Below are 12,749 nucleotides of genomic sequence, written 5' to 3'. Positions count from 1 at the left end.
TTTCTGTGTTTATTTAGGGTTTGACCTTTCTGTGTTTAAGTGAGGTTCCAGCCCCCTTGAGGAGTAAGTGCGAAAGGGTTAAAGTCCCCTAGTGACGAAATATGAGACTCTGCAAGTGTTTGTCCTGGGGGATGTGTGGGGCTTGGATTGCGGCACCATGTGGTCCACTGCGAGGGCTTACTCTCTTTAGAAGTGTGGTTTCAGTGAGGATGAAAAAAAATGAAACGAAGGCAAGAAACACTGAAATTAAGGTTGTACTCGTACTTGGGTTGAAGGAGGAGCGTTTCAATGTAAATTGTGTCATGCTGAGAGTGCTTGATGTTAAAAAATTTTGGTTTGCTAAAATACTGGTTCGGAAAATCCTTTTAAGTAGCTGTTTTGCCTTGTATGAATCAGGATCTCAAATCAACGTGTTTTGTGGGTTACGTAATGGGACAGATTTTGTTTTTACATTGAAACTATACAACATTATGTCCTTTTTAAAATGGTCAATCTTGTAACCTTAAAACAAATTGATTGAGTGCTTTGAGCCCCTGATTTGATTGAAATTCCCAGCCCTCTAGGAATAATGGATCATGTCCCAGATCAGGTGGATGTTATCATGGGTGCTCCAGCCTGGGATGGCGTTGGACAGGTCTGGAGTGGAAACTGACCTGGCAAACATTTTATACTCCATGCTGAGGAGGGAGAGTGGACATCAATTCTTAAACAAAGTAAGATTCCTCTTCTTTGCCAAAAGAGTAATGTTGGCCCTGCGCCAAGGGGCATCTCTCCATTATTTTTCATTCAGAGGATGAGGGCGCCACTGGCGAGGCCAGCATTTTTTTGACCATGTCTAACCACCCAGAGGGCAGTTAAGAGTTAACCGCATTGCTTTGTGGTCTAAAGTCACACGTATGCCAGACCAGATAAGGACATTAGTGAACCAGATGTGTTTTGCCCCAACAATTGACAATGGTTTCATGGTCATCATTAGACTCTTAATTCCAGATATTTATTGAATTCAAATTCCACCACCTGCTTTGGGAGGATTCGAACCCAGCTCCCCAGAACAGACTTTAAATTAACCGTCCAGCAGTAATATCACTAGGCCACTGCCTTCCCCAGTTGCGACGCATTCCTTCATGACTCTCACACAGTTGCTCTCCAAGGATGTTCCAGAACACCCTGAAGAACTCCACGGTTAGCCCCTCCAGCACTGGGGACATGCCCCTAGAAAGATGCTAAAGGGCACCAAGGAGATCCTTAAGGAACTGGACCCGGAATCTCACATGTGCCCCGGGACCCAACGAGATGCAGATGCCAGACACCTTTCTTAAACAATGGCACCACATGAGCCAGCCTCCAGTCTTCTAGCACCTTACTAATGACTATCAATGATTTAAATATCTCAGCAAGCAGCCCAGCAATAATTTCCCTCACTTCCCACAAAATTCTAGGATACACCTGAGCAGGTCCCAGGTATTTATCCACCTTTCTGCATTTTAAGGCATCCAGAACCACCTCCTCTGTAATATGGACATTTTTCAAGACACCACTATTTATTTCTCCAATTCCTCTAGCTTCCACATCCTTCTCCACTGAAAGGAAATACCTTACCCATCTTCTGTGGTTCAACACATAGATAGCCTTGTTGATCATTAAGAGTCCCAATTGTCTCTCAATTTATTATTTTTCCCTTCAAAAGTATTCATAGAATCTCTTCGGATTCTCCATAACCCTATTTGCCAAAGCTATTTCATGTCCCTTTTTGCTCTGCTGATTTCTGAAGTACGAAGGTTTGGGAAAGGACTTCCACTGTATGAACTCTCAACTGTTATGTCTCATACAACAGGATAATCAGTGTGATAGTTAATGGAAGAATATTATATTACAGAATGGATATTGTTGGAATATTACATTATTTTGTAGTTATTGGTCAAATATTACATATTAGAAGTTGACAGCCAAGATGACCTCAGAGTAAAACAGGATTTTGATCAGATGAGCCAATGAGTGACAGATGGAGTTTAATTTAGATAAATGTGAGGTGCTGCACTTTGGAAGGACAAATCAAGACAGGGTTTAAACACTTAATGGTCCTTGCGAGCGTTGCTGAACACAAAGAACTTGGAGTACAGATTCACAGTTCCTTGAAAGTAAAGTCGCAAGTAGACAGAATAGTGAAGGAGACATTTGGTCAGTACATTGAGCGTAGGAGTTGGAAGGTCACGTTGCAGCTGTAGAGGACAATGGTTAGCCATTTTCAGAATACTGCATGCAATTCTGGTCCGTCTGCCTAAAGAAGGACAATGCAAAACTTGAGAGGGTTCAGAAAAGATTTACTTGGATAGTGCCAGGATTGGAGGGTTTGAGCTATAGGAAAGCTGGGGCTGTTTTCCATGGAGTGTCAGGGGCTGAGGGGTGATCTTATAGAGGAGCATGGATAGGGTGAAGTGCTAAGATCTTTTCCCTGGGGCGGGGGAGTCCATAACTAGAGGTCAGAGGTTCAGGGTGAGAGGAGAAGGGGATAAAAGAGACCTAAGGGGCAACTTTTTCATGCAAATGATGGTGCCTGTATGGAATGAGTTGCCAGAGAGGCGGTGGAGGCTTGTACAATTACAGCATTTAAGAGGCACCTGGATGGGTATATCAACAGGAAGGGTTTAGAGGGATATGGGCCAAGTGCTGGCAAATGTAGGACACCTGGTCACCAAAGAGTCTGTTTCCGTGCTGTACATCTCTATGGCTTGATATTGTATTTACTGGAGGAATATTACAATACTAGAGTTAATGAGGGAAATAGAACCTTACTTGGTAGCTCTTCATATAACACTTATAGCACTTGATAGTTTATAATATATTTGCAAGTTACTAATATAGCGTTACATTGCTCCGTAGTTACTGATAATATACACTATTAGGTAGTTACTAATAGATCACACAATGTGGTAATTGCAGGTTTAATTAGATATTATTCGGTGGTTAATGACTAACCTGCGGAGCTCGAGACCCTCTCAACCGCCCCATCAGTTCGCCGGAAACTGCATCACCCGGACCGGAAATGACCTCACAGACATCATGTATACCACTCACCTCCCCAGACGAATGTTCATTTCTTCATGGCACCTCCCCTCTCACCTCCGAATCCGGACCTTCTCCGCGGCTACTCACCCTGCCCCGCCCCCCTAAACTCTGACCTTCCCCATGGCAACTCGCACCTCACCGCCAGCACTCCCCCCCCCCCCGAACCCTGCGTTTTCCACCGCACCTCATCCCCATCATCCCTCCTGATCCCTGACATACTCCAGGGCACCTCACCCACCCAAACCCTGACTTTCTCCATGGCACTTCACCATCCACACCCTCCCAAATGTCTCACTGGCCTGAGGGTCAGATCCAAGCCACAACCCCATCCCTCCTGAATCTACACAAGGTACTCCCTCTGAACCTATCACTGGCCTGAGAGTTAGCCCCCCAGGCACACCCTCTGTTCCTCAGAGCTCTGACTTCACCTCCCACTCTACTTCCAGTTGGCCTGAAGCTTAGCTCCAAGATAGAACCCCGAATCGCCACAAGACCCTCACCCAATCCTGAACACACTGTCAGTCCTGGACTGCACTTGACCTTACTCTGAACCTCTGTCACCCAATATCTTCTTGAACCTGACTCACACATACCTGGAGTTCTCACTGACCTCCTTTACAATGATGTGCATGATTCCTGATCTTCTCTTTGAATCTACTATGCCCACACTCACTACCGCAAAGAGATATGGAGGCTAAGTCATTGAGTAGATTTCAGACAGAGATAAAAAGATTCTTGATTGTTAAGGTGATTAAGGATTATAGGGGAATAAAAGCAGGAGAATGAGGTTCTGCCATGATCAAATAGCAGAATCGATGCAATGAGCCAAATGAACTAATTCTGTTCCAATAATTGTAGGTGTAGTGGACAGCAAAGAGGGTTACATCAGATTACAACAGGATCTGGACCAGATGGGCCATCAGGCTGAGAAGTGGCAGATGGAGTTTAATTCAGATAAACGTGAGGTGCTGCATTTTGGGAAAGCAAATCTTAACAGGACTTATACATTTAATGTGAAGGTCCCAGGGAGTGTTGCTGAACAAAGACCTTGGAGTACAGGTTCATAGCTCCTTGAAAATGGAGTCGCAGATAGGTAGGATAGTGAAAAAGGCATTTGGTACGATTTCCTTTATTGGTCAGAGTATTGAGTACAGGAATTGAGGTCATGTTGCTGTTGTACAGGATATTGCTTAGGCCACTTTTGGAATATTGCATGCAATTCTGGTCTCCTTCCTATTGGAAAGATGTTGTGAAACTTGAAAGGGTTCAGAAAAGATTTACAAGGATGTTGCCAGGATTGGAGGATTTGAGCTATAGGGAGAGGCTGAACAGGCTGGGGCAGTTTACCCTGGAGCGTCAGAGGCTGAGGGGTGAGCTAATAGAGGTTTACAAAATTATGAGGGATGGATAGGATAAATAGACAAAGTCTTTTCCCTAGGATCGGGGAGTCCAGAACTAGAGGTTTTGAGGTGAGAGGGGAAAAATATAAAAGAGACCTAAGGGTCATTTTCATGCAGAGGGTGGTACATGTATGGAATGAGCTACCAGAGGATGTGGTGGAGGCTGGTACAATTGCAACATTTAAGAGGCATTTGGATGGGTATATGAATAGAAAGGATTTGGAGGGATATGGGGCAGGTGGGACTAGATTAGGTTGGGATGTCTGGTTGGACTGAAGGGTCTGTTTCCATGCTGTACATCTCTATGACTCTAAGAGGGGTGCATTTGGATCCACTGCTAGTACAGCCTGAAGCAGGCAAAGCATAGTGACAGATTTTGGAGGACATCCATATTTCAACATAATCTGCTGGTTTCTCATAACTTGCAGTTGGAAGGCCTTTGTCAAGTCAAAAATCCCTGTGGCTGCGTGGGTTTCCTCTGGGTGCTCCGATTTCCTCCCACAATCGAAAGACGTGCACGTCAGGTGAATTGGCTATGCTAAATTGCCCATAGTGTTAGGTGCTTTAGTAGGGAGTAGGCAAATGGGTCTGGGTGGGCTACTCTTCAGAAGGGCCTGTTTCTACACTGTAGAAAATCTAATCTAATAAATCCAATCTTATGGTCCAAGTAGCTGGACTCTGCCATCCTCCAGCTTTGGGCAATGCTGTGCACAATCTTTTATAAAGGTCATTTCCCTCATACTGCTGTGCCCAGATCCTGACATTGAGCTAAAATAGTAACCCTCCTCTCCCCAACCCCTGCTGAGCTCAGAAACTGCCCCTGCTCCTATAAGCAGAGTACTTTGTGAAGACCCTGTCCCACTTCTGACCCTTGTATGTCTGGATATTTTCACACACTGAACCAAACCCTGTTCCTGCCACAATCTTGACCGTCTGCTGGTGTTGAAACACCAGAATGAGAATTAGGAAATTCCATGTCGGGATTAATCGGACTTTGATCTGAGACCAATGGACAGGAAAGGTGATTACCTCAGATTACAATGGGATCTTGATCAGATGGGCCAATGGGCTGAGAAGTGGCAGATGGGTTTTAATTTAGATAAATGTGAGGTGTTACATTTTGGGAAAGCAGGTCTTAGTAGGACTTACACACTTAATGGTAAGGTCCTAGGGAGTAACCTTGCAGTGCAGGTTTGTAACTCCTTGAACGTGGAGGGGCAGGTAGATAGGATAGTGAAGGCAGTGTTTGGTATGCTTTCCTTTATTGGTCAAAGTATTGAGTACAGGAATTGGGAGGTCATGTTACGGCTGTCCAGGACATTGGTTATGCCACTTGGAATATTGCATGCAATTCTGGTCTTCCTATCGGAAGGATGTTGTGAGACTTGAAAGGGTTCAGAAAAGATTTACAAGGATATTGCCAGGGTTGGAGGATTTGAGCTTTAGGGAGAGGTTGAATAGGCTGGGGTTGTTTTCTCTGGAGCTGAGAGGTGACCTTATGGGTGTTTATAAAATCATGTGAGGCAGATGAAGTGTTTTCCATGGGGTGGGTGAGTCCAGAACTAGAGGGCATAGGTTTAGGGTGAGTGGGGAAAGATTTAAAAAAGACCCAAGGGGCAACGTTTTCTCACAGAGGGTGGTATGTGTATGGCATGACCTGCCAGAGGAAGTGGTGGAGGCTAGTACAATTGCAACATTTAAAAGGCATCTGGATGGGTATATGAATAGGAAGGGTTTGGAGGGATATGGGCCGGGTGCTGGCAAGGGGGGCTATATTGGGTTGGGATATCTGGTTGGCATGGACAAGTTAGACTGAAGGGTCTATTTCTGTGCCGTACATCTCTGACTTTGATTAGTGAAAACAGACTGATACTGAAAAGATCAAACAGACAAAGTAAAAATTCCAGCCACATTTCATTTCAGGTTTATTTATTTTTTTTTAAATATTTTTGGAAAAATATATTTTTTACATTTTTTTTCAATTTAAACACTCTTCACATTCAACACAAATTGGCAGTGAAACTACCAAGTTCATAACTGAAGATGCCCAAAACTCCCTCTCTTCCAGTGGGTTGGTGTTGTTTACCTTACTGTCTGTCCATCTCCACAATTTCATCACTCATTTCTCCCAGGTGTTCATACTTACTGTACCATGAGAAAGGGGAGACATTATTTAAAACCAAACTGTTTTCCCAAGCACAATATTTCTGACCTAAGCTGACCGTAGCTTTTTAGATGGTCGACTATTACAACAGTGGAGAAAACTATTGTGTTGCAGATTCTCACAACTCAATAAGCACCTAAACTTCTTGTTCACTCACTGAGTTAGACAGTAACACTTTCAGTCCTGGAACCAACTCTCAGTCCACCCAAGTCCTCACTGCCTTTTTTCTTATTAGTTTAAAAAAAAAGTCAAGAGAATCTCAAACATCTGTCTCCTAAATAAATGCATTTGTACAGCACAATTCATCACTTATGGACATCCCTAGTTAGTTCATAATGCAGTATTATTCTCAAATGGAGTCACTTTGGGGGGGGGGGGGGGGGGGAATCAAGCCAATTACTGAATAAATGTAAACAAAAGTAAATTCCCTAGTCCCAGAGAAACATAGAGCTGCTCTCTTATTTTAGAGGGAAACGACTGGCAGTGTTTAACCTGAAGGGCACCACACCTTAGCCAAGGGACAAAACTGAGAAGGCAGTAACCAGTGGTCATGCAGAAATTGAACTCGCTATTAGCATTATACCAGCAATCCAGCCAACTGAGGTCAGCATGGGTTCAATTCCCACATTAGCTGCAGTTACCATAAGGTCCCAACCATGCAGTTGGGCCTCAGGTTAAATCATCTCCATTCAACTTCTCTAAAGAGAGCACAGTGATATGGTCCTCTGGAACTATGATTAATCTGAATTTACTTTGAACAAATGTATTTTAGTACTGAACTGTAGTACCAGGACCACATCCAGTTCACTCTCTACACCACAATCTTAACCAATGCTGACACCCTGCTCTCTCTGCATCACAATTTTAATTAGCACCAACATCCTACTCTGTCCCACAATCTTAACCAGCACCAACTTGCATTGTCTTTATCCCAATTTTGCACTCCAATTTTAATCAGCACTGATACCCTTCTCTCCCTGTGTCACAATTTTAACCAATACCAACCTCTGCTCTCTCTGCACAGCAAATTCTCTATTCTCCATAAAAATTTTGATCCCCACTAAACTTGTCGCCATCAACTGCCAGTATTCACCTGTACAATAAATGCAATATTAATTGATAAATCAGCAATTTCTTGAAAATAGCTTGAAAGTTTGAAACTGCAGTCCAGACTGATACACTTGTGCTAGAGGCAGAATGGCTTCAACAGGGGTTTTGCAAGGTTATTGGTGTTGAAAGGATGTCTGACATATACATTACAAACATTTGGTGAAAATATGTAACTGGGTGTTTTTTGGACAGTGCGTTCCAGTTACTTAAAATTTTCAAAACTTAACACCCTCTATTTTGTCAGAAGAGACATACTCAAAAAGAGAAAATCAATCAACAAATTTCTACAAACGTGCCTTTGTGCTCCTACTTTCTGCTTGCTTATTCAATTGCAAAGTATTTCTGCAAATATCGGGATATTAAACAGTACAACTGCCAAAAGTGCCACTCAATTGTTAGGCTGAAGGTTGAACACACTTGGATTTTGGTAGTCCATTTGAGTTAGCCAAGATCACACATTTCAGACCCCACTGACATCCATGTATTGTTGTCTGTTACTCTCACACCTCAATGTGCTTGGGAGAGCTTCCAAATTATTAGCTAATCAAAACTCACTTCTGCAATTCACAAAACGTGTGCCACTAGATTCAAAAAGAGAAAAAGTGTATCACTGTCTTTCTAAATGCCAACCCTGCTGTAACATCTTCCTACACTGCAGACACATTTAATCAATTCCCATTCACACACCCAGAGAGAACAGGAAAGGAAAAGATAATAATCCACAATAACTGTTTCATTCAACAAGTGGCCTTTCATCTTGCATCTTATTAGCAACTAGACAACAATACACCAATAAACACACAGAAGAGGTCTTATATGTGCCCAACAGCAAAATGGTTGAATCTTCCCTGCTCAATAAAGGACTGACAAATGACAGCCACACGAGTAACATACATTCTCATGCCCACTGCTATAACTTTAATTCTTGTGTGAATCTACACTATAGTGCCATCTTAAACAGCATCACAATGACTCTACATTGCCAAATGAGTACAGACAGCCTTCCCTCTACACTGACCTTAACCAGCACCATAGCCTGCAATCACTAAACTGTGATCTTCACTTGTGCTGACATCCTTTAACCGCTACACCAAGATTGTTACCCACACCAACACCATGTCCATCTCCACACTACAATCTTAGCCAACATTGAGCCACTGCTTTCTCTACACAATGATCTTAACTGAAATTGACAAACTCCTCTCTCTACACTACTGTCTTAAAACAGCAGCACATGCATTATACCAATGGACAGGGAATCTGGTCATTTGACAGGGACTGGGAGACAGCATAACCTGCATCATGTGACAAATTCTGGGATTGATTGGGACAGGTGAAATTGCCTTATCAATTGCACTGAGTTGGGTTTCACTGTCTTAATGAATGCCCATTGCCATGTCTCTGATGGATTGACATGAACTTTCTCAGCAAAACAACCAGGGAAACATTCTGAACACAACTATACCTACAGAAGCGATGCTGATTACAAACTGATGAGACTGAAAAGATCTTCAGTAGTGTATTAGCTTAAAGTAGAAGCACTAGCAACTTCTCCCAGTAAGACCAGTTCAAAAGTCTCAAACCCTCAAAAGTCCAGATTGTCAGAACTTTGTTGAATTAAGTGTCCAGCTTTGCCAAGGGTATACATAATACCTACTACTAATCTCTGACAAGAGACCTCATATTTCCCTGACTAGACCATTCTCCCAGCCTTCAAGCTAACTATAGACAAGAGTGCTCACACTGGTTACCAAGTCAGAGTTTAAAACAAGCTGCGAGAACAAATCCTGGCCAAGGGCTAAGAACAAGTGAGTGAACAGAGAACCAGCAAGCTCAGGTCCTCACAGCCACTGGCAATTATCCATTTCACCAGTTATTTGGCAACATAAGTCAAGGAAGTGGCAGTCAGCTAGGCAGTGTTAGGGCAGCATTCCCAGTCCATGCTGGCCGCTCTTCCCTCCCCGTGGCACTTCTAAGCTTCCTGTTTTTTTTCAGTCAACGACTAGAAGCAAGTTATTGAATAATAACAGTCTCAGTACATTTATTTAGCATGCAACACTAAGTGAAAACTTTGGCAATGCACGAGTGTAACACAGTGATAGAGAAGGGAGCTTCTACTACTGGTTCCTCTAATACTGGCGTCACAGTGTGGAGATTGTGCTACATCCACCAACACAGGCCTCTGGAATCATCTTCAGTACTTCATCCCAGGAACAAACTCCTTCGCATTGGGGTTCAAGTTACTCTTGCTCTGGGAAAAAAAAACACAAGTCAATCACTTGCACTCAAATGCTGCAAAACGTGATCAGCACACTTATATTTCATCACAAACCTGAGAACATAAGGCCAAAGCAGTCACACCATTCAACATGGTCATGCCTGATTCACATCTCAACTTCACGTCCCCATCTTAGCTCTGGATCACAATCCCAGTTGCTAATAAAAATCCTCACCTTTTGAACGTTAACTGTCAAAGACTGCAGATGTTTGAATTGTATGTAAGTATGCAACTGCTCTACCCTCAATTCCAACGAAGTGTTTTATCAACAAAGCCCACAGACTGCAACAACAGGGATGGTCATTGGTCAAGTAGAATGGCTCCATCTAGGTGAAGACAGGAAAGGGTAGGAGAGGGGTGGAAATAGGGAAATTGGCAGGGAGAGATGGGGGACTGAGAAAATGGTGGTAGGGTACTGCTTCATGGGGTGTGGTGGGGATGGTGCAGGGGAATTGGTGGGAAATGGGCAGGTGGTGGAGAAGTCAGGGAAAATGGGATGGAGAGATAGGGGAGAGGGGACCCATGGCAGAGCGGTGGCTGGGAGAGGGGAGAGGTGTAGGGGCAGAGCAGGTATGGGGAGATGGTTGGGAGAGAAGTCAGGGAGAGGGAGGCAGTGGGAGGAGGACAAGGGTTACGTGGGAAGGGCCAGGGTGAGAAGGGGAGACAAGGTGGGGAAGTAAGGAACATTGGTTGATGGTACAGAGAAGATGCAGTTTGTTGCGTGTTGAGGTTGGGGGGGGAGGGGGGAAGCTTACAGGGCGAGGAGTGTGTAGAGGAAGAAAGGCGAGGAATGAGGAATGGGGATGTATTGGTGGAGGTGGGGGAGCTGTGAGGAGACAGCAGGAAGGTGGTGGGAAGATAGGTTCAGGGGAGTGAGGGGAAAGAGATTTGAAGTTGGGGGCAGGGGAGTAGGGAATAGGGAGCAGGTAATTGAGGGGGAAGGATGGAAGACCAAAGGTAAAGAGAAGAGGATGGGGAAAGGAGTAGTGTGCCAAGGATGGATGAAGTGTGTCAGTGAAAGGGCAGGGCTAGAGGTATTGTTGGAGGGAGGAAGTACAATGCACAGGCAAAGGTTCGGTGACTTCTGAATGTTTGAGTGGTTGATGCCCTGCTGACCCTACATTCTGCCTCTCTTTTGTCCATGCCCATCTTCTGCTGCTCCTCAGTCTCTCAAAAGTTGTGTCACTAGATCCTGAGTGATAATGAAATCAGAGAAGCCTGAATCTGTACCATGCATAAAAGGAGGGCACCCAACTAGAAACAGCACTTGCCGCAAAACCCCGATAATCCCAAGCCTCCCCACCTGCAGTTGTATCTACAAATGCATCTGTCCTACGTACACACTCCCTACCTTTACACCCCATGCTGTGTCCCAGCCTCTGGTCTCACTCCATCTCAGTTATCACACATGATAGATGTGGATTTATCTTCAAGCAGCCACTCCAATCTATATTCCCCAGTTTTTGCCAAATAATGTGGTAATTAGCCTTCACTGTGTATGTGGCGAGTAGGCAAGGCTGTCTCTAAGGTTACTGTGTACAGGGTGAGTGTGGTGGAGTCTGCGTGTGTATGGTACGCAGTGTAGAGGTGGGTGCTTGTACAAGGTCAGTGTGTGTAAGGTGAGTTTACGGGCAGGTGTCTAAACAAGACCAGCATGTAAAGGGCAAGTGTATGGGTGAGTGCCTGTACAATGTCAGTCTTGGGTGGCAAGAGTGAGAAAGGCTGACGTGACTTCAGTGTGGAAAGTGTGACTCTGGGGTAAACTGCCCTGAATAAGGGTGGCCGTGGAAGTTCAGTGCTTATCTGCAAGTGTGGGGTGAAGCTGCATTTGTAATGTAAGCACATGCTAGCCACGTGTGGCTTTCTGTTATGGGTGTGTACAGGAAAGGTCACTTTCATTCCATGGTAAGGTGCAGCCTTTCCCACTCTTGCCACCTACGCATTGACATTATACAGGCACTCACCCATACACTTGCCCTTTACATGCTGGTCTTGTTTAGACACCTGCCCGTAAACTCAACTCACCCACACGGACCTTGTACAAGCACCCACCTCTACACTGCGTATCATACACACGCACACTTGCCCTGTACACAGTAACCTTAGAGACAGCCTCACCTACTCGCCACATACACAGCGAAGGCTAATTACCACAATATTCAGCAAAAACTAGGGAATATAGACTGGAGTGGCTGCTTGAGGATAAATCCACATCTATCATGTGGGAATCTTGTTAAGGTCAGTTGATTGGAGTTCAGGGCCAACAATGTGCTTTGGATTTCAAGACTAGATGGCATATTTTTAAGCTGAGAGGAGAAAAAGTTTAGAAAGATATAAGATGCAATTCGTTTGCATAGTGGTTCCTGTGTGGAATGAACTTCCAGAGGAAGTGGCGGATGCAAGTAAATGTTACAACATTTAAAGGTCATTTGGATAAGTACATGAATAAGAAATGTTTGGAGGGATATGGGCCGGTGGGATTAGTTTAGTTTGGCATTATGGTCAGCATGGACTGTTTGGACCGAAGGCTGTTGCCATACTGTATGACTGTATGACAATGATTATATTTTCCTGAGAAGATGATAGATAAGGATGGCAAGATTGAATAACAAGAGAAATTAGTCAAAAAGGAAAAAGATGCATACATAAGGCTTAGGAAAATGAAGACATCTCGAAGAATATACAGATACAGGAAAGAACATGAAACAAAGAATTCAGAGGGCTAAAAAGA

General features: G+C 44.1%; 2 protein-coding genes across 6 annotated transcripts in view; both read right to left on the bottom strand.

The window, feature by feature from the left end:
• The window catches only part of uimc1 (ubiquitin interaction motif containing 1), a 51,054-nt gene extending 48,026 nt beyond the window's left edge, over positions 1–3,028 (bottom strand). Inside the window, exon 1 of the mRNA XM_060836731.1 lies at positions 2,977–3,028. Coding sequence (XP_060692714.1) covers positions 2,977–3,009 — 33 coding nt within the window. The 5' untranslated portion in view covers positions 3,010–3,028. The remainder of the gene's footprint in view (positions 1–2,976) is intronic.
• Positions 3,029–6,378: 3,350 nt separating this feature from the next.
• Positions 6,379–12,749, bottom strand: part of LOC132823347 (polyadenylate-binding protein-interacting protein 2-like) — a 44,930-nt gene continuing 38,559 nt past the window's right edge. For all 5 annotated transcript variants that reach the window (XM_060837070.1, XM_060837068.1, XM_060837072.1 and 2 more), the window contains one exon: positions 6,379–9,991. In XM_060837070.1, coding sequence (XP_060693053.1) covers positions 9,935–9,991 — 57 coding nt within the window. In that variant the 3' untranslated portion in view covers positions 6,379–9,934. The remainder of the gene's footprint in view (positions 9,992–12,749) is intronic.

The sequence above is a fragment of the Hemiscyllium ocellatum genome, chromosome 16 (genome assembly GCF_020745735.1).
Source record: "Hemiscyllium ocellatum isolate sHemOce1 chromosome 16, sHemOce1.pat.X.cur, whole genome shotgun sequence".
Classification (NCBI taxonomy): Eukaryota; Metazoa; Chordata; class Chondrichthyes; order Orectolobiformes; family Hemiscylliidae; genus Hemiscyllium; species Hemiscyllium ocellatum.
This window is presented reverse-complemented; position numbering and strand designations above follow the sequence as displayed.